The sequence below is a fragment of the Xenopus laevis genome, chromosome 9_10S (genome assembly GCF_017654675.1).
Source record: "Xenopus laevis strain J_2021 chromosome 9_10S, Xenopus_laevis_v10.1, whole genome shotgun sequence".
In the NCBI taxonomy this organism is placed as follows: domain Eukaryota; kingdom Metazoa; phylum Chordata; class Amphibia; order Anura; family Pipidae; genus Xenopus; species Xenopus laevis.
Window position 1 is genome coordinate 3,202,501 of NC_054388.1, and position 25,000 is coordinate 3,227,500.

The 25,000-nt window shown below is 40.5% G+C and overlaps 4 protein-coding genes and 1 long non-coding RNA gene across 7 annotated transcripts in view; 1 reads left to right on the forward strand and 4 right to left on the reverse strand.

Moving 5' to 3' along the window:
• Positions 1–25,000, forward strand: part of LOC108702522 — a 103,508-nt gene that overhangs the window by 76,924 nt on the left and 1,584 nt on the right. The window contains exons 4-5 of the long non-coding RNA XR_001933300.2: positions 11,002–11,083; positions 24,536–25,000. The exon at positions 24,536–25,000 is cut by the window's right edge and continues 1,584 nt beyond it. This is a non-coding gene — a long non-coding RNA (uncharacterized LOC108702522). The remainder of the gene's footprint in view (positions 1–11,001; positions 11,084–24,535) is intronic.
• The window catches only part of LOC108702517 (homeobox protein Hox-B3a), a 48,553-nt gene that overhangs the window by 19,521 nt on the left and 4,032 nt on the right, over positions 1–25,000 (reverse strand). For 2 of the 3 annotated variants that reach the window (XM_041578020.1, XM_041578014.1), the window contains exon 2: positions 3,634–3,801. The gene's annotated coding sequence lies outside the window, so the exon portion shown is untranslated. Of the gene's footprint in view, positions 1–3,633; positions 3,802–15,575; positions 15,726–25,000 lie in introns of those variants that run through there. The other variant, XM_041578016.1, reaches the window with a different exon arrangement.
• hoxb4.S (homeobox B4 S homeolog) lies at positions 4,770–6,557 on the reverse strand. The gene is made up of 2 exons (NM_001096264.1): positions 6,107–6,557; positions 4,770–5,708 (listed from the first exon to the last, which is right to left on the reverse strand). Exons 1-2 carry the CDS (start codon positions 6,498–6,500, stop codon positions 5,404–5,406), a joined length of 699 nt encoding a protein of 232 aa, NP_001089733.1. The 5' UTR covers positions 6,501–6,557; the 3' UTR covers positions 4,770–5,403.
• On the reverse strand, positions 16,173–18,798 carry hoxb5.S (homeobox B5 S homeolog). The gene is made up of 2 exons (XM_018238032.2): positions 17,516–18,798; positions 16,173–16,958 (listed from the first exon to the last, which is right to left on the reverse strand). The coding sequence occupies exons 1-2, from the start codon at positions 18,048–18,050 to the stop codon at positions 16,711–16,713; spliced, it is 783 nt and encodes a 260-aa protein (XP_018093521.1). The 5' UTR covers positions 18,051–18,798; the 3' UTR covers positions 16,173–16,710.
• On the reverse strand, positions 19,538–23,536 carry hoxb6.S (homeobox B6 S homeolog). Its single transcript, NM_001096910.1, is given in 2 exon segments — positions 19,538–20,572; positions 23,088–23,536. Coding segments are annotated over 2 exon segments (672 nt in total). The 5' UTR covers positions 23,500–23,536; the 3' UTR covers positions 19,538–20,312.

A 25,000-nucleotide genomic window follows, 5' to 3' on the forward strand; every position in this document is an offset into this window, starting at 1 on the left:
GAATCACGTGACAAGGGTGGGGGAGGGGGGTCTGACATCCATGCACACAGGACCACTATGACCTTCCACAAAAACACAGGCTCTAATAACATAGGGACATACAATAAATAACAATATATATATATATATATATATATATACATACACACACCAGGTTTAGTAGCTTATGTATAATGATCATGTAAGTTATGTGGCTCCCAGTTTCTCCCCAAACAATGGCACTGCCCCCAATAAAGCTTTAGCACAATGACACGTTTGCCATAGGATGCCATTGTATATTGTTGCAGTCCCGACTCCCAGCTCTTACTAAAAACAACTATTTCTTCAGCACAAAGGAAAATAAAGAGAAGCCTCAAAAACGAACCCTGTCAAGGTGGTATAGCTGGTTATTATTATTATTATCGATAATAATAATGATATAATAATAATAATAATAATAATAATAATAATAATAATAATAATAATAATAATAATAATAATGCATTTATAGAGAGCGCTGGTTCTGACAACATGGGCAATTTTCCCCTTTAGCATTGATCCATTCTTTCAATAGGAAACCTGTTTAATAGAAATTAATTTCCCCCCTACAGGGAATATAAGTATTTATACCCATAGTGTGTGCACGTGAAGAAAGTACCTGTGCTGGATATGCAGTATATAAGGAACATAGAGCACGTGAGTGTGAATTAAAGGGGGAGATAAAGAGAATAGAGGGGGGAGAAAAGATGGAGGTTAAAACGAGAGAGACAAAGTAGATGGGGGATTGGATGGTAGAAGGGAATTAGGCACATGGATGTATAGAGAAAAGATTCATATATAAATAGTATGAACATATAGCACGATTGTGATATACAGATAAAGGTGATGTAGGTTGCACATAGATACAAAGACATGTAGATGACTACCAGCATTTCCATACTCTACACCAGCAATTCAATGAAAGGCTCACACAATTCTCAGCTCTCTCATTTCACCTACAATAAATAATTGGGGTGCAGCAGAAATCTGTACCTAAAACGAATCCTGTCACCTGGCGTTTGTATGTTTATGTGTGTATGTATATATATGGAACACGACGTTTGTTTATCACTGGTATGTTATAAGTAAGGGCTTGGAAACGAATCATATAAAATATACCCTATTTAACTCGAAATTCCCTTAAAACTTCCCTTAAACACTGCGAAGGAGGTGAAATTCGTGGGCGAGGGCATGAAAGCATTTTTTTGCAGGAAAGATAAAAGAACACTAGTTTATGTAATGAGTAAGGGAGATTGATTTAAGAATTTAAACACGCTGTTTTTATTGGCCATCATAAATCTGTCATTGAGCGGAGCAAGCAGAGAATTGTGTGTGTGTGAGAGCTGATGTGAGAGAACAATAGCCATCTCTTCCCTCTCTCTCTCTACTAACACACAGCACTCCTTCCCTGCACTCCTTATTCTACACCTACTACATTTACTCCTGTTATTTCTGCAACACTAATCCATCTGCATCAAGTTTAACACTTGGACTTTATGACATTCCGTTTATTTGCCAACAAAACTACTACTGTCTTGTAAAGTCTTTTCTCCCTATCATTTTCGTTCTCTCTCTCCATAGTCTATAGCCAAGGGCAAATTATTATTGACTAATACAACTAACTCTTTATCTTTCTTTCTTTCTTTCTTTCTTTCTTTCTTTCTTTTTTCCTTCCTTCCTTCCTTCCTCCCTCTATAGCCAAGGTCAAACGGTTATTGAATAATAAAATCTTTCCTTCCTTCCTTCCTTCCTTCCTTCCTTCCTTCCTTCCTTCCTTCCTTCCTTCCTTTCTTCCTTCCATTCTTCCTCCCTTCCTCCCTTCCTTCCTTCCTTCCATTCTTCCTTCCATTCGTCCTCCCTTCCTTCCTTCCTTCCTCCCTTCCTTCCTTTCTTCCTTCCTTCTTTCCTTCCACTCTTCCTCCCTTCCTTCCTTCCATTCTTCCTCCCTCCCTTCCTTCCTTCCTTCCATTCTTCCTTCCATTCGTCCTCCCTCCCTCCCTTCCTTCCTTTCTTCCTTCCTTCCACTCTTCCTCCCTTCCTTCCTTTCTTCCTTCCTTCCACTCTTCCTCCCTTCCTTTCTTCCTTCATTCCTTCCTTCCTTCCTTCCATTCTTCCTTCCATTCGTCCTCCCTCCCTCCCTCCCTCCCTTCCTTCCTTTCTTCCTTCCATCCTTCCTTCCACTCTTCCTCCCTTCCTTCCTTCCTTCCTTCTTTCCTTTCTTCCTCCCTTCCTTCCTGTGTAAACGTTTCAAGGCAAACAGCTTCGTGTGTATTACACAATGTAATGTTTCAGCCACATAATAAACTGTTGAGACGCTATAATGGGAAGGTGCTTAAAATAATGGCTCACTTAAATCCATATGATCCTCTGCCAGTCGCCTAATGGCACAATTTATATGTGTTTACATTTGAGAATAGGCTCTTTTGCAATCGGTTGCTTAATCTGTATTTCCAAACCTATATTTTTGTTGCAACCCCAAAAGGGGGTAGAGGAGGGGGTCTGTTGGGGGTGGGGGATAATGTTGCAGTAGAACTGCAGTTGTATTTCTGCTATAGCTAAACCCATATACACTCCTAATCCTACTCATAATGTCAGATTTATCAAAGTGTGAGATTAGAACTCACCACAGAAAAAAACCTCACTCACTTTCTATTCATTCCTGTGGGAATTTTAAAAGCATTTTTATCAAATGGAGAACTCCACTGATAAATACAATTCTAAAAAATCCATGGGGATAAATAGAAGGTGAATTTTTCTGTGGTGAGTTCTAATCTCACACTTTGATAAATCTGCCCCTATAGTGTATTTGCCCAAGGTATAAATCTTAGAGTTTTGGCCTGTTTTTTATTTGTATTACATTGAAATTTTCATTTGATTTTTATTTTTATTTTCTGCCTAAAATGTCTTCTGTTCGCCTTCTGATAAGCAAGGTTAGTCGTGCTGTGTTTGTATGTTTCAGTTTGTTTGGCCTGTTCTCTGTAGGAAATGTGAGCCATCCCTGTGTCCAGCCCTGCAGAGGTCACTGAGATTCCCAGGTCAGTCTCTGGTTATTGCACCAACTTGCCCTGAATATGAACCCGTCACCCATCCCTTGCACATTCTTTTCCTTTATAGGAGCCCCCATGAGAACTTTAACCCCCAAACTCAGTATACTCAGCAGCTTGTTGTTCCACACATCCATTTTTGGTTTCCTTTTGGTGGGGATAAAACAAAGGTAAAGAAAAAGAACAAGAGTAACGTCTGAAAGCAAAATATTTGTGCGGCTTTGCAAACTCGAATCTGTCTGGATCTTTGATTTACGGCTGATTTCCAATGTGTTTAGATTGTATTAAGACTGGGGTGACATTGTACACTAAAAACACTCATTTGTTTCTTTGCTGAATGTGTCATTTTCGGATTTACATTTCTGATTCGAGGCTTTGGCTCGGGCCTTAATATCTCGATCACAATCTCACTTTAAAACGCTCTGGTATTTTAACTATGTTTATTTCGCCCTTTGCAATAATTTGAAATCCAGTTCAAAGAAACTTCAAAGGGAGGCTTGTTTTTAACCGCACACTTAGACAGGAGGCAATAAAGCAATAAAATGCAATCAGCCTGACAGAGGAGTGTTACCTTGAGAGGTCCTGGGCCCTGCTCCCCTGCTGCCCGAATCTGCTAATGTCCAAGACATGTTTTTTACTCTTCTCCAAAGTGCAGAAAAAATATTCTCATCCGCAGTTCTCTGGAGAATCCACGAGCCGTGTGCACCTTTTTGTCTCCAGACAGAAGCTCCTTACAGATCTGCAGTTGAATAACAAAGACGGGGAATAAGTATTTTATCCTTAAAAAAAGAAGTGATTAATGATTTTCTGTATAATTCTCTCATTTTTCTTGGACTCTTGTCTACAAAATAATGGTTGCGAAACAGAGGAAACCTGCCCCCAGCCTTTCGTTTGCTCCCAAAGAGCTTTTATTTCATTTTGAGGCCACAGAACTGGATTATATATATATATTTATATATATATTTAACGCCAGGCAGAAGATAATTAGATGTTTTTGCTTTCTAAAGTTTTGCGACAAAAATACACAACTGACTAAAAAGCAACAAACGAGATTAGTGTGATTTTTATTGGCTTATTTAAATCATTTTTTTCGTTCTTTACCACTTTGAAGGTAATGTTTTGGTGTGAAAAATGTAACAAAATCATAAAAAAATAAAAATGGTATACAATAAAAATGCAATAAAAAAAAAAACACATTTTTTTTAAATACTTCTAAAAGAAAACTGATATTTAATCCTTGGCTAAAAATTCCGTCTGAGGACGAAAATGAAAATTAATACAAGATCTGTGTCTCACAAAAGAACTCATTTGTCATTTTGATTATCTTTTTGCTTGTCAGAGTTTGAGCTATTGCAGCGGCCGGTGCCTTTGTAATATAAAAACACAGGGAAAACCTGGATTTACCGAGGAACATCTGTGCAAGGAGCTGGCCTCATTAACGCATTCAATACAGGGGCCTGATTTCAGGGCGCCTCCAGGCTAAGGAAAGGTGTCTCAAGTTTAAAATAAACTTTCAGCTTTACTCTAAGTGCTATTTGCAATAGGCCCAGTCTTTGTGTAGCTGCATTACACTGCCTATGAACCTCTCAATGTAGAAAATAAACATTACTTACAAATACAGATGCAGATGTTGCCAACAAAAAGGACACGGTGTTCTGCATCCATAACAACAACACACAAATGTGGAACACATACACACACATTGACTTGAGCAAAAATATTTTATTATTGGTAAACTATGTACACAGGTAAAGGCATTTTCCACATAAAACTGGGTGGGTAGGGGTGCCTACTATAGAGGACAGGATCAATTTCTTAAATATATATTACAGTGCCAGAAGCTACAATTGTGCATTGTGAATTTGGCTTCTGTGTGATCTCAGGCCCCAAACTGTGTGATCCAAGCAAGTCCCCAGTCTGAGGTTGACAGGTTGCTAGTGAAAAACAATGACTTGACAAACAATAAGATTTGCGCAACAGAAACCCTCAGAGCTAGCACTCTACCGCAATGCATTTGGTCACCATATAACGCGCAGAAAAAAAAGGGGAGAGAAAGGATCCAGTCATGGGGACAGGTGGCGTCATTTATTAAAATGAGCGTTGGTTCTGTCAGATGAGGTTCAGCCTTTGTACCGCAGTGTAAACATGACAAATGGGCCAGGGTTTGGCGTGATTAAAGATGAAACATAGATCTATCTTCTCCAAATCTGAAATCTATCTACAGGCTTCTCCTGGATGAGCGGGGGGGGGGACCAAGCCAAGTCTCTTCTCCCCTTTTATAAATTAGAAACAAAAACCAGAGTCGAGTTTATCTTTTTTTTTTTCAGCAGTCCTAGGGATGTCATTGGCAGACATGGTTCCCTTTGTTCTGATTCGGGGACCCCCCTGCAATTTGGAGGTTCACAGAAGGGTTAGACTTGATCTTGGTATTGGGGAGCTTGTGGTCTTTCTTCCACTTCATCCTCCTGTTCTGGAACCAGATCTTAATTTGTCGCTCAGAGAGGCGCAAAGTGTGCGCAATTTCCACCCTGCGCCTGCGGGTCAGGTAGCGATTGTAGTGAAACTCCTTCTCCAGTTCGAGCACTTGCTGCCTGGTGTAAGCTGTACGGGATCTCTTGGCTTCTCCATCAGAGTAAGTGGAAGTGGCTGCAAGAGAATCACACACAATGGCCACTTTATTACTGGGGATACAGTCACTGGGCATAAACAGCAAATAAAACGGCATTGGCCTGTGAGTGTAGCATTGCCCATATCATATGAATGGTATTGCGTTAAAGTGACAGAGAGCAGTGAAAGTGCACCCAATCTGGCACTTAAACACAAATTAGAAGATCATAAAAGCTTCATGCAGGAAGGCCCACACTACTTTAAAGGAGGCACTGGAGAAATTGGAGGAGGATGGTAACTCTACTTCAAAGGCAGTTGGCCAAGTAGAGCAGTAAAAATTTATGGAGGATGTAATTATAGTGGCCTGCAAACAGGCGACAGTAAATCTGAAAGGACGCACCACTGCTGGTATAAGAGGTAGAACAGAAGAGACTTACCCTTGGAGATGTGCGCCTTCTTCATCCAGGGGTACACCACGGGGTCCTGCTCCGGGGAGTCGGGGTGCTTGTGCTCTGAGGACTTGAGGCTGCAGGATGGAGGCGAACTGGTGGGCATGTGGGGCTCCAAGTGCGCTTTCTCGCCTGGGACAAGTCCAGATGAGTGAGGCAGCCTTGCGCTTTGACGCACAGATCCTTGGCAGGAGGAGTAGGACGCGCTGCTGCTGCTATTGCTGGACACGGATCGAGGGTAGGGTGCCCCATGCTGAAAACTGCTCTCCCTCTTCTGGCTGCCGTAATACCCCGGAGAGTAATCACTATGGGAGTACTCCTCACAGGGCGGAAACTTGGGGTCCACATAGTTGGAGCTGATCAAAAACGAACTCATTCTCATTTATTTCTTTTCAATTGCACCCAAAAAAAAACAAGGTCCAATTTATTCCTAGAGCCCTGGACGTTTTCCTGTTTCGTAAAACCCTCCTACTTACTGTCAAGTGAACAAAGTTGGGTTTCCATGTGACACCGAGAGCCAATAGGAACGCGCCCACCGATGCCGGATATGGAAACGTGCCCCCCCCCCACTAACACTAGTCAGGTTCCCTGTGCCCCCACTCCTGCTCCCATAGTTACACCCAACATTACAATATTACACCTCTTCCATTATAATATAATGCTGCTGATCATTAGGGGTTAATGAGAGAGTAAGATCAGGTGTGTCTGTGTGTCTGTGTGTGTGTTGTTTGCTCTCAGCTGAAGCACAAGATCTGCCCAAAGTCTGCAGAGAATGTTCTGCAGGGACAACTGGCAGAGACAAATACGCCTGACCTGGGATCGATAGGTAATTCATCAACTAATTCGGGATACCTGCCTTACTAAATCCCAATTAGTCCCAGTAATGCCCAGTCTGGCAACAGGGAGCGACATACTCACTAGTCTCAGCATAAGGGGAGCTGTGACACTTTGTGCTTACACTCCAATAACAACTTCACCCCCAATTACATCAATACAATTTACAACTAAACCCCCATTGCCCAATCCTCCACCAGAGCTGTGCGTCACAGTCGCAGCCGATTGCGTCTTTCTGTAGCGTTTGTGTCGACTGCATATCCCCCCAGACACGAATTTGTGATATGATTGTGCTTACACAAATTCGGATCTACAGGGTACATACAGAGGACAGATATCTTCATCTGCTGATATATACACACACAATACCTACTACTGATAAATCCAAAATATCTGGCTGGATGAAAAACCTTCGTATAGTTTTAGGGTTGGCACATTTTCCACAGACACATTAGATTAAAGTAGTATATATACATATTTAATATATAAGCACAATGACATTTTCTGTGTATTCCATTCGTTATATTCCTATGCAGGATACAAAGAAAAAAAACACGAATCTCTCTCTTTAGTATTTTTCTATGAGCATTTCATGCGCACCTGCAATAAATAAGATTTTGGGACAAGTTTTACTCCAAATGACTGGTGATTTACAGCTGCATCCGAGGGGCCACATCAAGGAATCCCTGAAACACTGTCTATAAAACACGTTGCTGTTATGGGTTAGGACATGTACAATTCAGAGGAATATACACAAACATTTACATTACTTGGCAAGATTTATGGGGATATGAATCAATTACGCAGGTTTTTTTTTTTTGTTGCAGCAGTAAATTCTGTACAGATTTGGGTTCTGCTCTATAAGTGATGTATAATTTCAGTTTGTGACACATATTAAAGTGCACTGGATTTTAACTCTTCCACAGAGTCAATAACTTGCTCTGCTGCAAAAAAGCGCCGACAATTTCAGCTGCAGCGATTTCTCCTACTTGCAGTGATCCAAATAGAGGATCCAATCTTGATGGTTCTCCAAGCTCTTTTATCACTATGCCAACAACTTCGTAATATTAACGTCTGATAGATTTATTAAAAAGAGAATTGTATGTACACATCACAGAGTTACCTCTGAAGAACGCCCCACCTATAGCAAATGTTTGACAGAAGAACGTGCCCAACACCTGCACTTTTACATTTAGGAATTAGAAAACGTGAATATTGTTAGACATATTTTCAGCTGCTATCAAATAAAACAAATAAAACCGATGGAACAAATGTAGCTTTAGTAAACTGTGAGGAGCCTATGGATGAGGATGAGTTGGAATGGGCACTGGCAGGTAACACAGGTGGGTGCGCATGGAACATTCAGTGCTGTGCCCTTATTGTACTTATATATATATATATAGAATTGTCTTTGCACCATTTCTAGCACTGACCCCTAGGGAGGCCCCCAGTGTATCGTTACTGCGGGGGATTCCAGTTTCACTGTGGGCAATATTTAGCAGCACCACAGAAAATAATATCACATCATTCCAGTAAATCGATCGGCCATTGTATAAAGTGCTATAGAGACTCTGCACCCCCCTCTCTCTCTCTGGATGAGCAGAAGCCCCTCATTGTCCAGGTGATTTCCTGCCCACCCACCTGCTCCCTTCCACCCACAGGAACCACCTACCTTGTGTGGCTCATCCACGTGCCATCTTCTACTCTGCCCATTGCTTTCGTTGCTTTAAAGGGAGAATAAAGGCAAGTGCACTACATATACACACACACACACACACACACATATATATATATATATATATATATACAGTACATACATATAGGGACCCTGCAACCTCCCACTAGTCTCTATTCTCAGCTCACACATCTCTGCTCCTCCATGGGGTGAGGCCTTTTGAGGAGTCTTGACTGAAAGATCCCCCAAGTTATTTATTTATTTTTTTGGGGTGGGGGGTAATCTCATACTTTTTAATAGCCTTTTGTTAAAGAGCCAGGCGTGGCGTGTGCGAGCCCTTTGGCAAATTCATATTCGTTTCAAGCTGTGACCTACGTTTCACCCCTGCTTGGCCTCTCCCACTCGCCACACTCGGCTCCTTTAATTGTTGCCTTATATTGAATCATCACAGGCAAGAAAAATGGCCCAGCAAATTTACTTGGAGAGCCTCCACCAGAACTGACACTTTGCTGGCATCTGTCACATTCCTTTTAACCCTTCTGCGGCCAAACCGTTTCTGATGTACATTTGCATTTTTTTCTTTACATTCCTGCCATTATATGTGCAAAGAAATCCTTTCAAAATGCAACGAACATTTTACCTTTTTTATTCAAAAGTAATCGTGCCTTCTACATTTACTTTCTAACATTTCACACATCTAAACATATTCATAAAAGTATTGTTATAAATCACATGTGAACATTTTGTAACAAACAAACGAAAGTAGCATTATATGATTAAATAGATAAATATGGATGTGCTTATTTGTGTAGATAGATATATAACCGACTGAAATCTCCTCTACAGTGTGTGTGTATATATATATATATATACATATAAAATTATATTTAATCATGAAAATTTAGGTTTCAACTCACAATTACAATTAAGCACACAGATCCAAAATGTAGGAACGAAATAAAAAAAACAAATATATAGATTAATGAGACTACTAATTTTCCCTGATAGAAGTTTAATGCTTTCCCAGATATGGGCGGCTTATTATCAGTTTAGGATGTTTTAACGGGTTTAAAAAGTAAATACGAATTAGCTATTAAAAATTCAAAAGTCGTAGGTTTTGGTAAACAGATACCTTCTATATCGTGTTACTCAGCTTGTGTTCGTTCAGCTGTCTCTGGTCTTTCCCCAAACTGCTTTACTAAATACGTCTGACATTGTATAATAATATATAAAGATGTATTATTATTATTATTATTATTGTTGTTATAATTATTATAATTATTATTATTATTATTATTATTATTATTATTATTATTATTATTATTATTATTATTATTAGTATTATCGTTATTGTTATTATCATTATTATTATTATTACTGTTATTATTATTCATAGATAGGGAATAGTCGGCAGGCGATTAAGAAATAGATAAAACAGATTAACAAACAAATAGGTGAAGGATAGCTTTACTTTCCATTACATTACAACAACCCCCCGATCATGCGAATTTAATATGGTTGAAAAATTAAAAACTTGTGTAAAAAGTAAGTCTTTCTCAGAGTGGCTGTGGATCCCACAGAAAGTTGAGAAGTTGGTGTAAACAAGATAAAGTTGATGTTACCTATATTGGATGTGACATTTCAGCACAGGATGTATGTGATGCTAGAAGGCATGCGCAGATCAGTCTGTGTATGATGAGTCTGTAAGATCACTAGCCATATCTGTCTATTATCATCTAGCATCTAACTATCGCAGATTTATATAATTAGCTATTTATGATAGAGAGAGAGAATTAGTTAGATAAATAAATAGATACTAGATAGATAGATAGATAGATAGATAGATAGATAGATAGATAGATAGATAGATAGATAGATAGATAGATAGATAGATAGATAGATAGAGAAATGGATAGAGAGATAGAAATGTGGAGAGATGGATAGATATAGATATACAGTGAAAGGATATGTCTATAGATAGAGTGATAGACAGATAGATAGATAGATAGATAGATAGATAGATAGATAGATAATAGATAGATAGATGATAGATAGATAGATAGATAAATAGATAGATAATAGATAGATAGATAGATAGATAGATAGATAGATAGATAGATAGGAATTACGATTAATATAAGGTCAAAAATAATAAGAGGACACACATAGAGTAGATATTTTGACAAAGGAAATAAAAAAAGATAAAGAGAAACTGAGAAAAAAAAGAATAAAGGGGTTAAGTTGACTATTGGGACTCCAGAATAAAGCTGCCAACTGCCTGCCCTTCTGTGTGTCCTTATGTGCTGGCAGAGATGTGCAGATTGTATTATCTTCGATGGGTTTATTGATGTCGTTTTTTCCCTGTGGTTTTTAGGCGACCCTCTGTCTGCAAATAACAATTTAAGTCGATTCGGATTTTGTTGCAGTGATTTGGTCCCGCCTTCTTCTACACCCAGGTATGTTCTAGAAGTTTTCTTCTAACAAAGGCCCAATGTGTTAAAACAGACCCTACATAATTACATAATTATAAAGCTGGTGTAGAGTATATGAGCAGTGAGCTGGGCTCCTGGCTGACATTATATTGGGGGTGAGATAAGAAACAGTCGTTTTTCTTTTCTGTGAGATACAGATGTGTCCAACCTGTATATCAAGATAATAATCATTTTCTAGATCTCAGTAATGTATAAAAGTTATGGAACACTCGCAAGTGTTGAGAGATAAATGATATTATTGTATCAAACATTATTGCTAATTGTAATGTTTCAGCAGAAGGCTATAGCTGGGGATATATTATGTTCTTTTGTTTATTATCTTATAGTTTATTGAAACGACCAATACACTTGTATAAAGGGGAGCTGCACTCCACAACTGATTAGTTTTCTCATTTGCATGTATGAATGAAAACAAGTGTCACCAATATTCATTAAAATGACCAGTGCTTATAAAGTTACATATAAAAGAAACTGATCTTGAAAAAAACTGCGTTTCTTCCTTTTTCTTTCCTGTTCTGACTCTTGAAACAATGTAACACAAACGAGATAATTAACGGGCCGGGGGGAGAAGTGGTTTGTGCTACATTGTTTCATGAGTCAGAACCAGAGAAATGAACTGGCAAGATACATTCCTTAGGACCTGAACACATCAGAACAGCTGAAGAACCATGGAGGGGCCCATTACAAGTTCTCCAGCAAAAGAGGGAGCTGGTGCTGTTCATGAGTGGCTGACAGCAGTGCAGAAGTGCAACATGGAGCCACACGGCTAAACTTTTGACCCTCTCCACTCTGACCCCATGAACTAGAATGGCGTGCTAACAAGCATCTGCCTGGGACACACATAGATAGATATTCTCGGCCTTGAGGGCTGGGGGGCGACTTGCCCTGGGATTCTGCTTTGAAGCCAATGTTTTATGGCTCCACAACTGATGCTGGGCAAGAACAGGAATGTACATTATTCTGCAGATGGTTTCATGGGTGTGTTGTGCTGTGTGTTTCTGTGTGTTGTTCTGGCAAGGGTAGTTACAAGGTTACTGGCTAATATCATTTAGCCCCTACAGTGTATTTATATATATTTATATATAGGAGGATTTGTGGCTGGAAGGACAGGAGTACAGTACAGACAGGAGTACAGTACAGACAGGAGTACAGTACAGACAGGAGTACAGTACAGACAGGAGTACAGACAGGAGTACAGTACAGTCAGGAGTACAGTACAGACAGGAGTACAGTACAGTCAGGAGTACAGTACAGACAGGAGTACAGTACAGACAGGAGTACAGTACAGACAGGAGTACAGTACAGACAGGAGTAGAGACAGGAGTACAGTACAGACAGGAGTACAGACAGGAGTACAGACAGGAGTACAGTACAGACAGGAGTACAGACAGGAGTACAGACAGGAGTACAGTACAGACAGGAGTACAGTACAGTCAGGAGTACAGTACAGACAGGAGTACAGTACAGACAGGAGTACAGTACAGACAGGAGTACAGTACAGACAGGAGTACAGTACAGACAGGAGTACAGTACAGTCAGGAGTACAGTACAGACAGGAGTACAGACAGGAGTACAGTACAGACAGGAGTACAGTACAGACAGGAGTACAGTACAGACAGGAGTACAGTACAGACAGGAGTACAGTACAGTCAGGAGTACAGTACAGACAGGAGTACAGACAGGAGTACAGTACAGACAGGAGTACAGTACAGACAGGAGTACAGTACAGACAGGAGTACAGACAGGAGTACAGTACAGACAGGAGTACAGACAGGAGTACAGTACAGACAGGAGTACAGTACAGACAGGAGTACAGTACAGACAGGAGTACAGTACAGACAGGAGTACAGACAGGAGTACAGTACAGACAGGAGTACAGTACAGACAGGAGTACAGTACAGACAGGAGTACAGTACAGACAGGAGTACAGACAGGAGTACAGTACAGACAGGAGTACAGACAGGAGTACAGTACAGAAGCTTTGCTGTTTAACTATAGGGACTGGATAAAAAAAGACCCCTTAGTTTTCTAACTTTACAAATGAGCTGTGAACTTGGTCTAAAGCGGGCTCTGCTGGTCAATCTGGGGTACTGCACACATCCGCCCTTTGCAATAAATACCCCAAACTTCATAGGCTTTTAGTACATTATTGCTGGATCAGAACCCCCAAAACTACAGCTGTTAAGTGAATCCGATCAATATAAACAACATTAGAGAGGCTGCACCACTTGCTCTCCCCCATACTCTTTATCCAAGACACCCCAAACTACTGGGAGTTGATGCCATTATTCCAAAAGCTGATTAAAATTGCCCACAAACTGCCTGGTGCCCGGATAACCCAATTGGGGTGATCTGTGGCTGTCACGTGGGCTTTGCAGTTCTCTCCCCTAGTCTGCTGACCTCCCAATGCTCCCTCTCCCCTATGAATAATTGATGTGCACCGCTTCTCCCATTCACCATACAAACCCCATTATACTGCTAAAATGGCGATTTAATCGTTTAGAATAGCTGCGCTTTTTCAACTCATTTGATATTCCTAATTAAATCGTTTTCCAGATTTCAATCACTCCAGTTACAACCATTAAAAAAAAAAAACTCCATTTGGATTCGCCGACTTGTTTGAGAAAAAAAAGAAAAGAAAAACAGTCTGGTAATTATAGAAAATGTAAATTCCTCAAACATAATGAGGGAAAAGGTGAACCAAGGTTCAACTACACAACTGCAACGCTGCGAGGTTAAAAGTGCAGTGGTATTGCTGCAGTCTGCCGGATGACGCAATGCGATTACTGTCGCACCGAACGATTGAGGAGGCGGATTTTTTTTTTTTTTTTTTTTTGCTTAAACCGAGATTTTTAATTCGCTGAAAATATTTCAACACTGGGACAAAGCCCGATCTAATGTTCTGCACAAAGAACTAAATATATTCTTTGTAAAAGAGTTAAACAGGGAGTGGTAATGTAGATCTCCTAATTAATACAAATGTTACAAATCGTTCTTTGCATCGATTTACAGATAAAACACTTCAAGCCTGGAAACCTGATCAAATTATAGATGTAAATGATGGATAAGTTTAGCAGAATGCTCAGTCACTGACAGCACAAGCGAAATACAAGTATTTTACTGATACATCCAATCAGCTTGAATTTCAGGGGAGAAAACAAAGCAATTTAGTATATTTGCTAACGAATAATATGGAGAGAAACACAAGAATTCTATATTCTATGTCTATATAATTAGTAGTCGTTCTGAAAAATGTCTATAGATACATGTTGGGGGCAAGTGAATAATGTAGATAATATAGGGGCTGCTTTGGGGAACTATAAAGATGTCTTTGTCTATATATATATATATATATATATATATATATATATATATATATATATATATATATATATATATATATATATATATATATATAGTGTCTATGTCAGTGGAGAAGTATATTTTAGGTGGTTTAGATTCTACTGATGGTTTGGGGGTACACAATGTAAGGAGAGTATGGTGGTGTGTTGCATATTGTGAATGTGAATATAACATTATTAAGGGTCTTTCTGGTTTCATTTCATACTAACAAGTAGAAAGTACAGGAAATCAGTAATAAATTTTAGCAAAAATGCAGTGTTTCCTGTTTATTCTCCAACACTCCATCCGCCTGAGAGAGAACAAACTCTACTGAACTAGGACAGTAACAAGGAGACATGAGAACCCCCCAAATGAAGGCCCAGCACACAGGTCATGTAATGATTTCTAATTGGACTTCTCAATCTGTGTGTCTGTATTTCTCACCCATCAATCAATCATATGACCTGCGTTTGCTTTCCTCCCTGTATTTGTATCATGGCCTTAGTTAAACCCATTATTAAAGAGAAGAGCAATTTCCCAGCACAATACACTGTCATTTGACTCCTATAACCACCTGAACATTCCCAACAAATCCATTCCTGGTGACAAAATGAGAAGAGTAAAGTTAACAGGTTCAGTGGAAGGGCTCAGCTAAATTTAGGCTGTTATATAAAAAAAAAAACCTTCAACATTTGTACATTTTGTCCATGAAGGCAGAAAGTGCAAGGGCTCAGCAATTATAGCAATTTAAATCTTCTTGTCATTGCAGCAAATTGGATAACAACATTTTTAAAATAATATATATATATGCGTGAGTGTATATTTCATTTGTTTCAATTTCGCTTCATCTTCCAGATCCTCCTAGTAATAATGGACATTGTGCCCCCTGATGTGAATGTTTGGGAATGAGGGGGTCTAGGTGAGAGCTGGAGCCTTTCCATGGGGTGGACATATAAAGGGAACATTTATATCAAATCAGAGAGGTTGTAAGGGTTAAACGTAGGAAGAATCCAATATTCTCCTGATATATTTAATATAGATCTGAAATGTTTGGGGGTGTTGATGCCCTGGAGTTGCATGTATGTGGGTGCAGCATAAATTAGGGGTGACTTACATTTAGCAGCTCCTCATGTCCTCTCTGCAGTGATCTGCATTGCCTGCTGCCCCAGCACCGTCTCATCTGCTCAACTGCATCTCTCTCTCTGTCTCTCTGTCTCTCTCTCTCTGCAACTGCCGGTCCCTCACACAAGCCAGTTAAACTGTCACTTAACATTCTGGAGATTGTGAAATATATTGTACATTGTCAACTCCCTAAAACCATAAAACTAACTTTATGGACCTCACGTGACTTTTGCGAGCCAGTGAGGGGGTACGTGTGTGAGGTCTGGGCGATTTTTACCATCTAACTTCCAAGATAAAACCGAAGCCATTTGACATGTAAATGTCATACCTACTTTGCCTTGACTTTGCCACCTCCAAAACACCAAAGGGGACAGGGATGTCCTGGATTCAGGGGACCCTCATTCTGCTCTGGGGTAAGTTTCCCACCAAACTTTCATTATTTCTCCCCCTAATTGATATTGTGTAATTGTGAGACCCCCTCCAGCCAGCAGAGATTGTGTTTTGTGCTGCAGTATTTGTGTACAGGTGATTCCCAAAATAATAATAATAATATAAAAACGACTTGGAATAAAAGGGCTCCAGGCATAGATTTTATAGCATCATATTTTTATTATTACTACTCATACAAAAAAAACTCATGTCGAATGGAATCTTCAGGCAGCCAGACAGCTACTTAAACACATCACTCCTTTAGATTGGTCACTTGAATAAACAAAACACCGAGTACAGTCTAGTGGGGACATCATTTTTTTTGGGGGGGGGGGGTTCTATTTAACCGATGACCAATGGCACAGACTTTACAATAGAAAAAAAAGACACAACTGGGTAGCCTTTTTAGTGCACTCACTCGCCTCACTGGCAACAGGAAAACAACAACCGAAAAAAATGTAAAAAAAAAAAACTGTAAACAAAAAAACCCCGAAATTGATTTCTTTTATTATAAATAAGTTAGAATAACATTTAAGAGCTGTGAAAACATGCGATCTCCCCCGGCAGCAGCAGCAGCAGCAACTTGGTGCGACAAAACAATGAGGACTTTAGACATGGGGAGGCGACTAGAAATGAGAAGTGGCTGCTAGTCCTGTGGCCTTCACTTGCCGATAGTTGCCCAAGTCCTGGCAAAGCCCTCAGGGCTGGAAGGCGCTGCTGCCCGTGGCGAGGCTCATGCTTTTCAGCTTGTTGTCCTTTTTCCACTTCATCCTCCGGTTCTGGAACCAAATTTTAATCTGCCGCTCGGAGAGGCACAAGGTGTGGGCGATCTCGATCCTCCTCCTCCTGGTCAGGTACCTATTGAAATGGAACTCCTTCTCCAGCTCCAGCGTCTGGTACCGGGTGTAGGCAGTCCTCGCCCTCTTCCCATCTGGACCTGCCATGTCTATAGCATAGGGTGGGGGGGGGAGATTTGGGGGTTATTATAGAGATCATAATAACACTCCTACCTGCTCCAACAGCCCTTTCTACAAAGACAGTATCTCCCATCTCACCTTAGAAAACCCCAAATCCTTTATATTTCCCACAATATTCCACCAGTGATATAAATATTCACACCCCACAATAATATTCCCTATTTTACGCATTTCCAGGCGTCTCTCCATCGTCTCACATCGTCTATATACCCGGCGTTCTAGCAACAACCTTTCCCTGTCCGTTACATTGTAGTTTTTGTTCTCAATGTGGCCTCAAAAAACGTCTTTTAAAAAAGAAACTTTCTGCTGCTACTGTAGCGATTAAAACGGAAGAGTATTACACAAATCAGGCACAACTACGGCTGTAGGTATAAAAGGAGAATGAAGAGCCCAGTTATGGGCATAATATAAGTCTGATCACTAGGCTGAGATCACCCCTGTTCCTTTGATTTTGGGGGGATAGGCTTTGTTTTTTATCAACCCCCCCCCCTCCCCATGGAAAGAAAAAGGCAAAAAGCAGCGGTACCGTGGTTAATGTGCAGTTTTCTCATCCAGGGGAAGATCTGGGGGCTCTGTCCGTCTGTCCCGGCCGCTCCCGGGGAGCAGTTGTCCTGTAGAGCCCGGGGGGGAGCCCCGCTTCTGGGGGTGGATTCGTCAGTCTCGGAGGAGGCGCTGGTTTCTTCTGTCTCAGTGAAGTGGGCGCTGGAGGTGGCAGGATCCGCGGGGGAGAGCTCAGATTTCTGGCTTTTGGCACAAGGAAGGGGGTCGGGGGTCGACAAGGGGCAGTTTTGATTTGCCCTGAACCTGCTGCTCTCCTGCCCTGGGAACGAGTTGTCCCCCCCATAGGTGGAAGCTGCAGTCCGGCTGACACTCAGGTCCATTCCCGTGTAGTTATAGGATCCATAAGCCCCGGGCTGCATGTTGCCTCCTGCCTCCCTGTATGAGCCGCTCACATTGCCGCCGCCGCCGCCGCCGCTACTGCCAGTCCCATAATTCAACACATGATACTCGGGGCCATTAGGATAGCGCCCTGAGAACGAGTTCACAAAGTAAGAACTCATTTGGGCGATTTTATTTATTTATTATTATTCTTTTTTTTTTTGGGGAGGCTTTGATTTGTGGATCACCCCGAGCCTCAGGATTTATGATGTATTAATGAATTATCCCCATAGCCTGTACTTGCTTTTTGCTATGTATGCGGCCAAATATGGGGGTGTGGGTGCGTTTGCGAATCACGTGCTTTTGTTGACCAGTCGTAAATTCTCACTGATGACCTCAAGAGGTAATCCATGCTCTATGGTTACAAATAATGACGAGCTGAGAATCGTTAGGCCCGACTCAATGTACAGCTGCCAAAAAAAATGAGACTAAAGGAAAATTCTTCTCTCCCGTGTTGGCTGAGCGCGACACCTACCGGACATTCAGGGAAGCGCAGCGGTGAATACACACCCTGCAAATATCCTTTAGCGTCTCTCTTTGCGCCCACGGCTCTAACTATTTCACAAACACATCTCTCACAATTATTCAACCTGTTCTACACCTATGTCTATTATACACCTGCCCAGCGCTCGCCTTTATTACATTATATTTTATTCATCCCCCTAAAGTCGTAATAAAATAGGCAAAAAATAAATGAACTCTGCCCTTCATTGCACTCCTTGCTGCCTTCTATTCCTATATTTCTAGTACCACTTCAAACACACACGGGATTGTTGTTATGACGACCTCCATTGTCATATTAAACAAAGGAATACATGGAGAAAAAAACTGATAAAAATAAATAAATAAATCAATATTCCCACTGAAAGTAAAATTAAAGTGTTCATTCTGGATTTCTTAGGCTGTTCATTTCCATGTCTGGATATATTTATAATAATAAATATATATATATATATATATATATATATATATATATATATATATATATATATTTGTGTGTGTGTGTGTGTGTATATATATATACCCAGGGACCTCAATAAAATAGTGTGTAAAGCAACATAAATAAAAAAAAGATAACTTTACTGGAAAACAAAGAAATATGTAATCAAAATTCTGCAAATATCTATGTCTATCTATCTATCTATCTATCTGTCTATCATCTATCTGTCTGTCTGTCTGTCTATCTATTTACTGTATCTATCCATGCTGTGTGTGTAAGCAGGCAAATCCATATATATATATATATATATATATATATATATATATATATATACACCAAAATAAAAAAATAAATATATATATATATATATATATCTATATATATATAGATATATATATATAGATATATATATATTTGTATGTGTGTATAAAAGCACTCTTTCATTTCACCCAACTCATTCTTTCCAGTAAAATCTCTGGTGTTAAAAGAAAAAATAAAAAGACTCGACTAAAATATAATCCTCGAAATAATCGTGAAAAACGCACATTTTGTTTTCTCTCGAAAATGCAGGATAGTTTTTTTTTTTATTGCCGCCAAGTCAATTAACCCTTCTCCCGACCCCATCCCCGATTCCCCACATATTACAGGATAATAAATAAGCCAGAAATGTAATTTCAATAACATTTAATGAAACATCCCAGACTGAGCTGCGTGTGGATGGAATTGGAGGAGAGATGAATTTTGTCCCTTGTGTTGGGATTCAGGTTAGTGATTCAGGTTGTTGCTGCTGCTGATTGTGATGCAGGGGATAAAGCCTGTGTATTAATGAAGCTGATCAGTCCTGGTCCTCAGGGGAATCTCTAGTAAAATCTACAGACTGGACATTGGGCTTGTGCTTCCAGTATAAGTGACTTGTATAATGATACAATGAGATGCCTATATACACACGGGCAGCAGCACTCACTAGTACACATTAACTCTGCTGCTGCTGCTACTTCATCAGTCCTTTCCAAACTACACGTAGAAAAAAACACAGACGACCAACACATAAAAAATAATAATCATAAAATAGAGAAGGTCACAATTTGTTGCTAGGTAGTATTGTACTTTCAGTAGACATAGGAATTAAACACACAATAGACAGCGAGAATGATTATGCCAAATCGTGCATGGGACAAGACGCCTGGAGGAGTGCGCTTTTATTGTGTGTGTGTGTGCGATTGTACATATATATATTTATATACAATGTGTGTGTGTGTGTGATATTTACTGGATGTGTTGTACTCATGTAGGAGGGATATTGCAGACAGACAGTGATAGACATATAGGTAGTTGGAGGATTATCATTCAGGTTCCTTTCACCAGTCTGTGTGCAACAATAACTTATTCAAGGTACAAGGATAGAAGTGCGCAATGTTGCGGTGACGCAGTCGGAGGCGCAGTGTCACTCGGTCGGCTTCTCCTCGTCCTCCCCCGCGCTCTGTACCGAGGAATTGAGTAGTTTACTCTCCTTTTTCCACTTCATCCTCCTGTTCTGGAACCAGATCTTGATTTGGCGCTCGGTGAGGCAAAGAGAATGCGCAATTTCGATCCTGCGCCTCCGGGTCAAGTAGCGGTTGAAGTGAAATTCCTTTTCCAGCTCCAGAGTCTGGTACCTGGTGTAGGTCTGTCTCCCTCTCCTTCCACTGGGCCCGAACATAGAACCTGCACGGATAAGAGATGCGTTAGGCACCCGCGCACAGCCCCCACCCACGCACAGCCCCCACCCGTGACCCAGCACTTCCTGTTGCTATTCAATAAGAGTGTGCGTGGGACAATGAATTGTATTGTGCCTTACCCACATGTCTGCTCACTATTACTCCTACTCATTTTTATTTACTACTAATAGACACTTGTACAACTGCTAGTGCTCTCCCCATTCCCACTGCACCAGCTCATCTACCAGCTATTAACCCACAGTCATCCAGTTGTCTAACTAGTGCTACAGTCATTGCCCCTTATATTAACTCACTATTACTGACTATAAACTATATACCCACTGATACAATCTCTATACCCACTGATACAATCTATATACCCGCTGATACAATCTATATACCCACTGATACAATCTATATACCCACTGATACAATCTATATACCACTGATACAATCTATATACCCACTGATACAATCTATATACCCACTGATACAATCTATATACCCACTGATACAATTTATATACCCACTGATACAATCTATATACCCACTGATACAATCTATATACCCACTAATACAATCTCTATACCCACTAATACAATCTCTATACCCACTGATACAATCTATATACCCACTGATACAATCTATATACCCACTGCCACAATCTATATACCCACTGATACAATCTAAATACCACTGATACAATCTATATACCCACTGATACAATCTAAATACCCACTGATACAATCTATATACCCACTGATATATCTATATACCCACTGATACAATCTATATACCCACTGATACAATCGATATACCCACTGATACAATCGATATACCCACTGATATATCTTTATACCCACTGATACAATCTATATACCCACTGATACAATCTATATACCCACTGATATATCTTTATACCCACTGATACAATCTATATACCACTGATACAATCTATATACCCACTGATACAATCTATATACCCACTGATATATCTATATACCCACTGATACAATCTATATACCCAGTGATACAATCTATATACCCACTGATACAATCTATATACCCAGTGATACAATCGATATACCCACTGATACAATCGATATACCCACTGATATATCTTTATACCCACTGATACAATCTATATACCCACTGATATATCTATATACCCACTGATACAATCTATATACCCAGTGATACAATCTATATACCCACTGATACAATCTATATACCCAGTGATACAATCTATATACCCACTGATACAATCTATATACCCACTGATACAATCTATATACCCACTGATACAATCTATATACCCACTAATACAATCTATATACCCACTAATACAATCTATATACCCACTGATACAATCCATATACCCACTGATACAATCCATATACCCACTGATACAATCCATATACCCACTGATATATCTATATACCCACTAATACAATCTATATACCCACTGATCCAATCCTACAGCAGTAACCCAGAATCCTAACCATTGGGGTAATTATACCTACACTCCAACTGCCTATCCAATACTGTAGCACAATCTATTCCAGTTCTGTAGTAATTCCGGGGCTTTAGATACTTTCTGCTACACTCCTACCCATGTGCTTTTATCATCTTGCCCAATACTGTAATGCTCCAACTGCTCAGCCAGAATATGGATTGTCAGTGGCTAACCACTATAATGGCCAATAGCCCATGCTCAGCTGCCTACCCACACTTGCTGTCCTAGCCATGTCTTTCTTCAACTCTTTCTAATGGAACCACTAGATTTGAAGACATGTGTGTGCGTGTGTAAGACAGATGGATGGATAGTAAAGAGATAGATATCTAGATGGTGTGAGCACATTGTGTAGTGAGTGGGACGCAAGGTTTGTGGGTAGAGACTCCTCTAGAGGCAGAATGAAGCAGCAGCAGCAGCGAGTTAGCCATTGTCTATCATGGCACAACTGTGGGCAGCCTTATCTGCCCTTTCCCGGTTACAAGAACAGATCTCAGCATTTAAACTCGAATGAGATGTATTGATCGTCACAACTCTTGAACACCAGTGAGCTGTGCTTCTTATATCATCTTATTATAGGAAATATCTCCAGCTCTGTCCTGCCAGACTAAGCAGCTCTTGTGTGTACAATGGGGGGCCCTGACTGAGCAAATGGGGGAGCTTAGCCATAAATCCCTGCTCCATTGTACTGAACATTCCTTTAATGATATATATATATATATATATTGGTAATGCCCCAGTACAGTGATACAGAAAGTAAGTAGTAGCCAAGGACAGAAAAGCACTGGGAACTGGGAAGAGAAATGGACAAAGAAGGAAATAAGTCTGAGAGAGAGAAAAGTAGAGGGTGAGACAGAGAGAGAGAGAGAGTGAAAAGTAGAGGGTGAGACAGAGAGTGTCAGACTGAGGGGAGAGAGTGTGGCTGCTGTGGATAAAGAGTAGTTGTCCCAGTAAGATCTGTACCCAAGTGGGGATGAGCTGGTTGGAAAGTCGCAGCAGACAAACTTACTGTTGCACGAGTTCATCCTTTGCATCCAGGGGTAGACAGGAGTGGCGCACTTTGCCTCGTCTTGCTCCTCATACACCAGTTTGTTGTGCGCACAGTCCGCTTTGCGCTGCTCCTGGTTGTACTGCGACTGCTCCTCCAGCGAGGAAAGAGCGCACGAAACCTCCTTGTCCCTGTAAAATCCCGCTGCGCCATAATCGCACGCCGCCGTCCGACTGTAAGCTCCACTCGCCTGCTGGAAATACGGGCCGGGCGCGTAGCTCTTGTCCTGGACCCCTGTGGCCCCGTAGCTGGCAGAATAATGCCTTAAAGGATCCGCATATCCTGAGGAATATAACGGGATCTGTCCCAGGAAGGGTTCCTGCCCACCGGGCAGAGTTACCGGGAAAGTGGAGTTGACAAAATAGGAACTCATTGGGAGGAGGAGGAGGAGGCAGCGGCGGTGCTTCCTGGCTTTATGATTTGTTGTGTTTTATAGTCCAAGTGCTTTAGCTATTAGTACTTTATCCGACATTGGGTTTTAGCAGAAGGGGGATGGCCTGGTGCCAGTGAGGGACAGAAGAAAATAGAAGCATATGATCACACACTGACCAATAGCGACTGCCTGAGATTGCGAAATAGCCCCCAAGAGGGTCTTCCATTGCACCAGGGACCCTCTGAGCAAACCACCAGCCTCTCTGAGAAATCCAGCAAAATGCTTCTGACTATACAACAGCCTACATTAGCCATTCACTACATTCATTTCCACCTTTTACTTGCATTTATATATATATATCTATAAAATACAATTTAATTCATTTTCAGTGATTTGTGGCAAGTCACAACAGGCAAAACAGAAGAGTTGTTTATTAAACACAGAAATAAAAAATACCATCTCTCACAATACTCTCACAATACTCTCACAATACTCTCACAATACACGTTCCCTCTCTGCCCTTGCGCAATTTATCCTCTGGATTCCATGAGAGTCAAATCGGCCTGATCCAACTGCCTGGCAGGATCTATAACTGACACTTTGCACTCACAAGCTGCTAGTTTTAGTTCAAGGGCTGAATAATGCCTTTATTGATTTGCCTTTAATCTGTAGGCTCTTAAACGAGAGACGCAGTAACACTCGCCTTATGCCCTTTTATTTATTATTTGTAAACTGGAGCTGTCAGGGCGCACAGAAACAACGCACAAACAATCTACATTTACGGGCTTTTTTTTTTTTTAATTTTATTTTAGGATCTATTTACGGATCTCAATCAATGGCCTTAAATAGCAGCCCCATAAAGAAATCCACATGTATAACAAAACCCTTTTGTACCAGCATCTGCTAATGTTCGCAGGGCAATTAAACACGCGAGTTTGCGCGCTCTGACATTGTGCTAAACAGACGCAAAGTGAGACTATTTCCCAAAATATGAATTGATTTTTAACATCACAATTCTTTTACTTTTTTTTTACAGGGGGGCTCCACATCGAATGCCACGTTTTCACAGGTTTTTTTTGGGAACAAAGAAGAAAAACAAATCTGCAAGGACTGTACAATATAGGAAAAAAAACTACAACAATGTCATCTGCTTTCCAGATTATTCTCCATAAACCTCCCTCCCATTTCCCCTGCCTGTAACTAAATAATCCGCTAGAAACGCACAATCGTCTGTACAAAGTGTAAAAAGCTGGAATTCAGTGAGTAATTGTGACTTTGGCATCAATTTGTCTACTCCGCTTTGTACAACACTTCCAGCTCCCCCTTGGATTACATATGGGCGCAAAGAATCCGAATTGTTGGGAAAGTTTATTTTCATTGCGTTCCCCTATTACATCACGGTTTTATCACAAGCCCTGGATAAATAAATGATTCTTAATGACCTTGTTATGCTCGAATTTACAGTATTTATATCGCAACATGCCACGAGAGTTTGAAAATT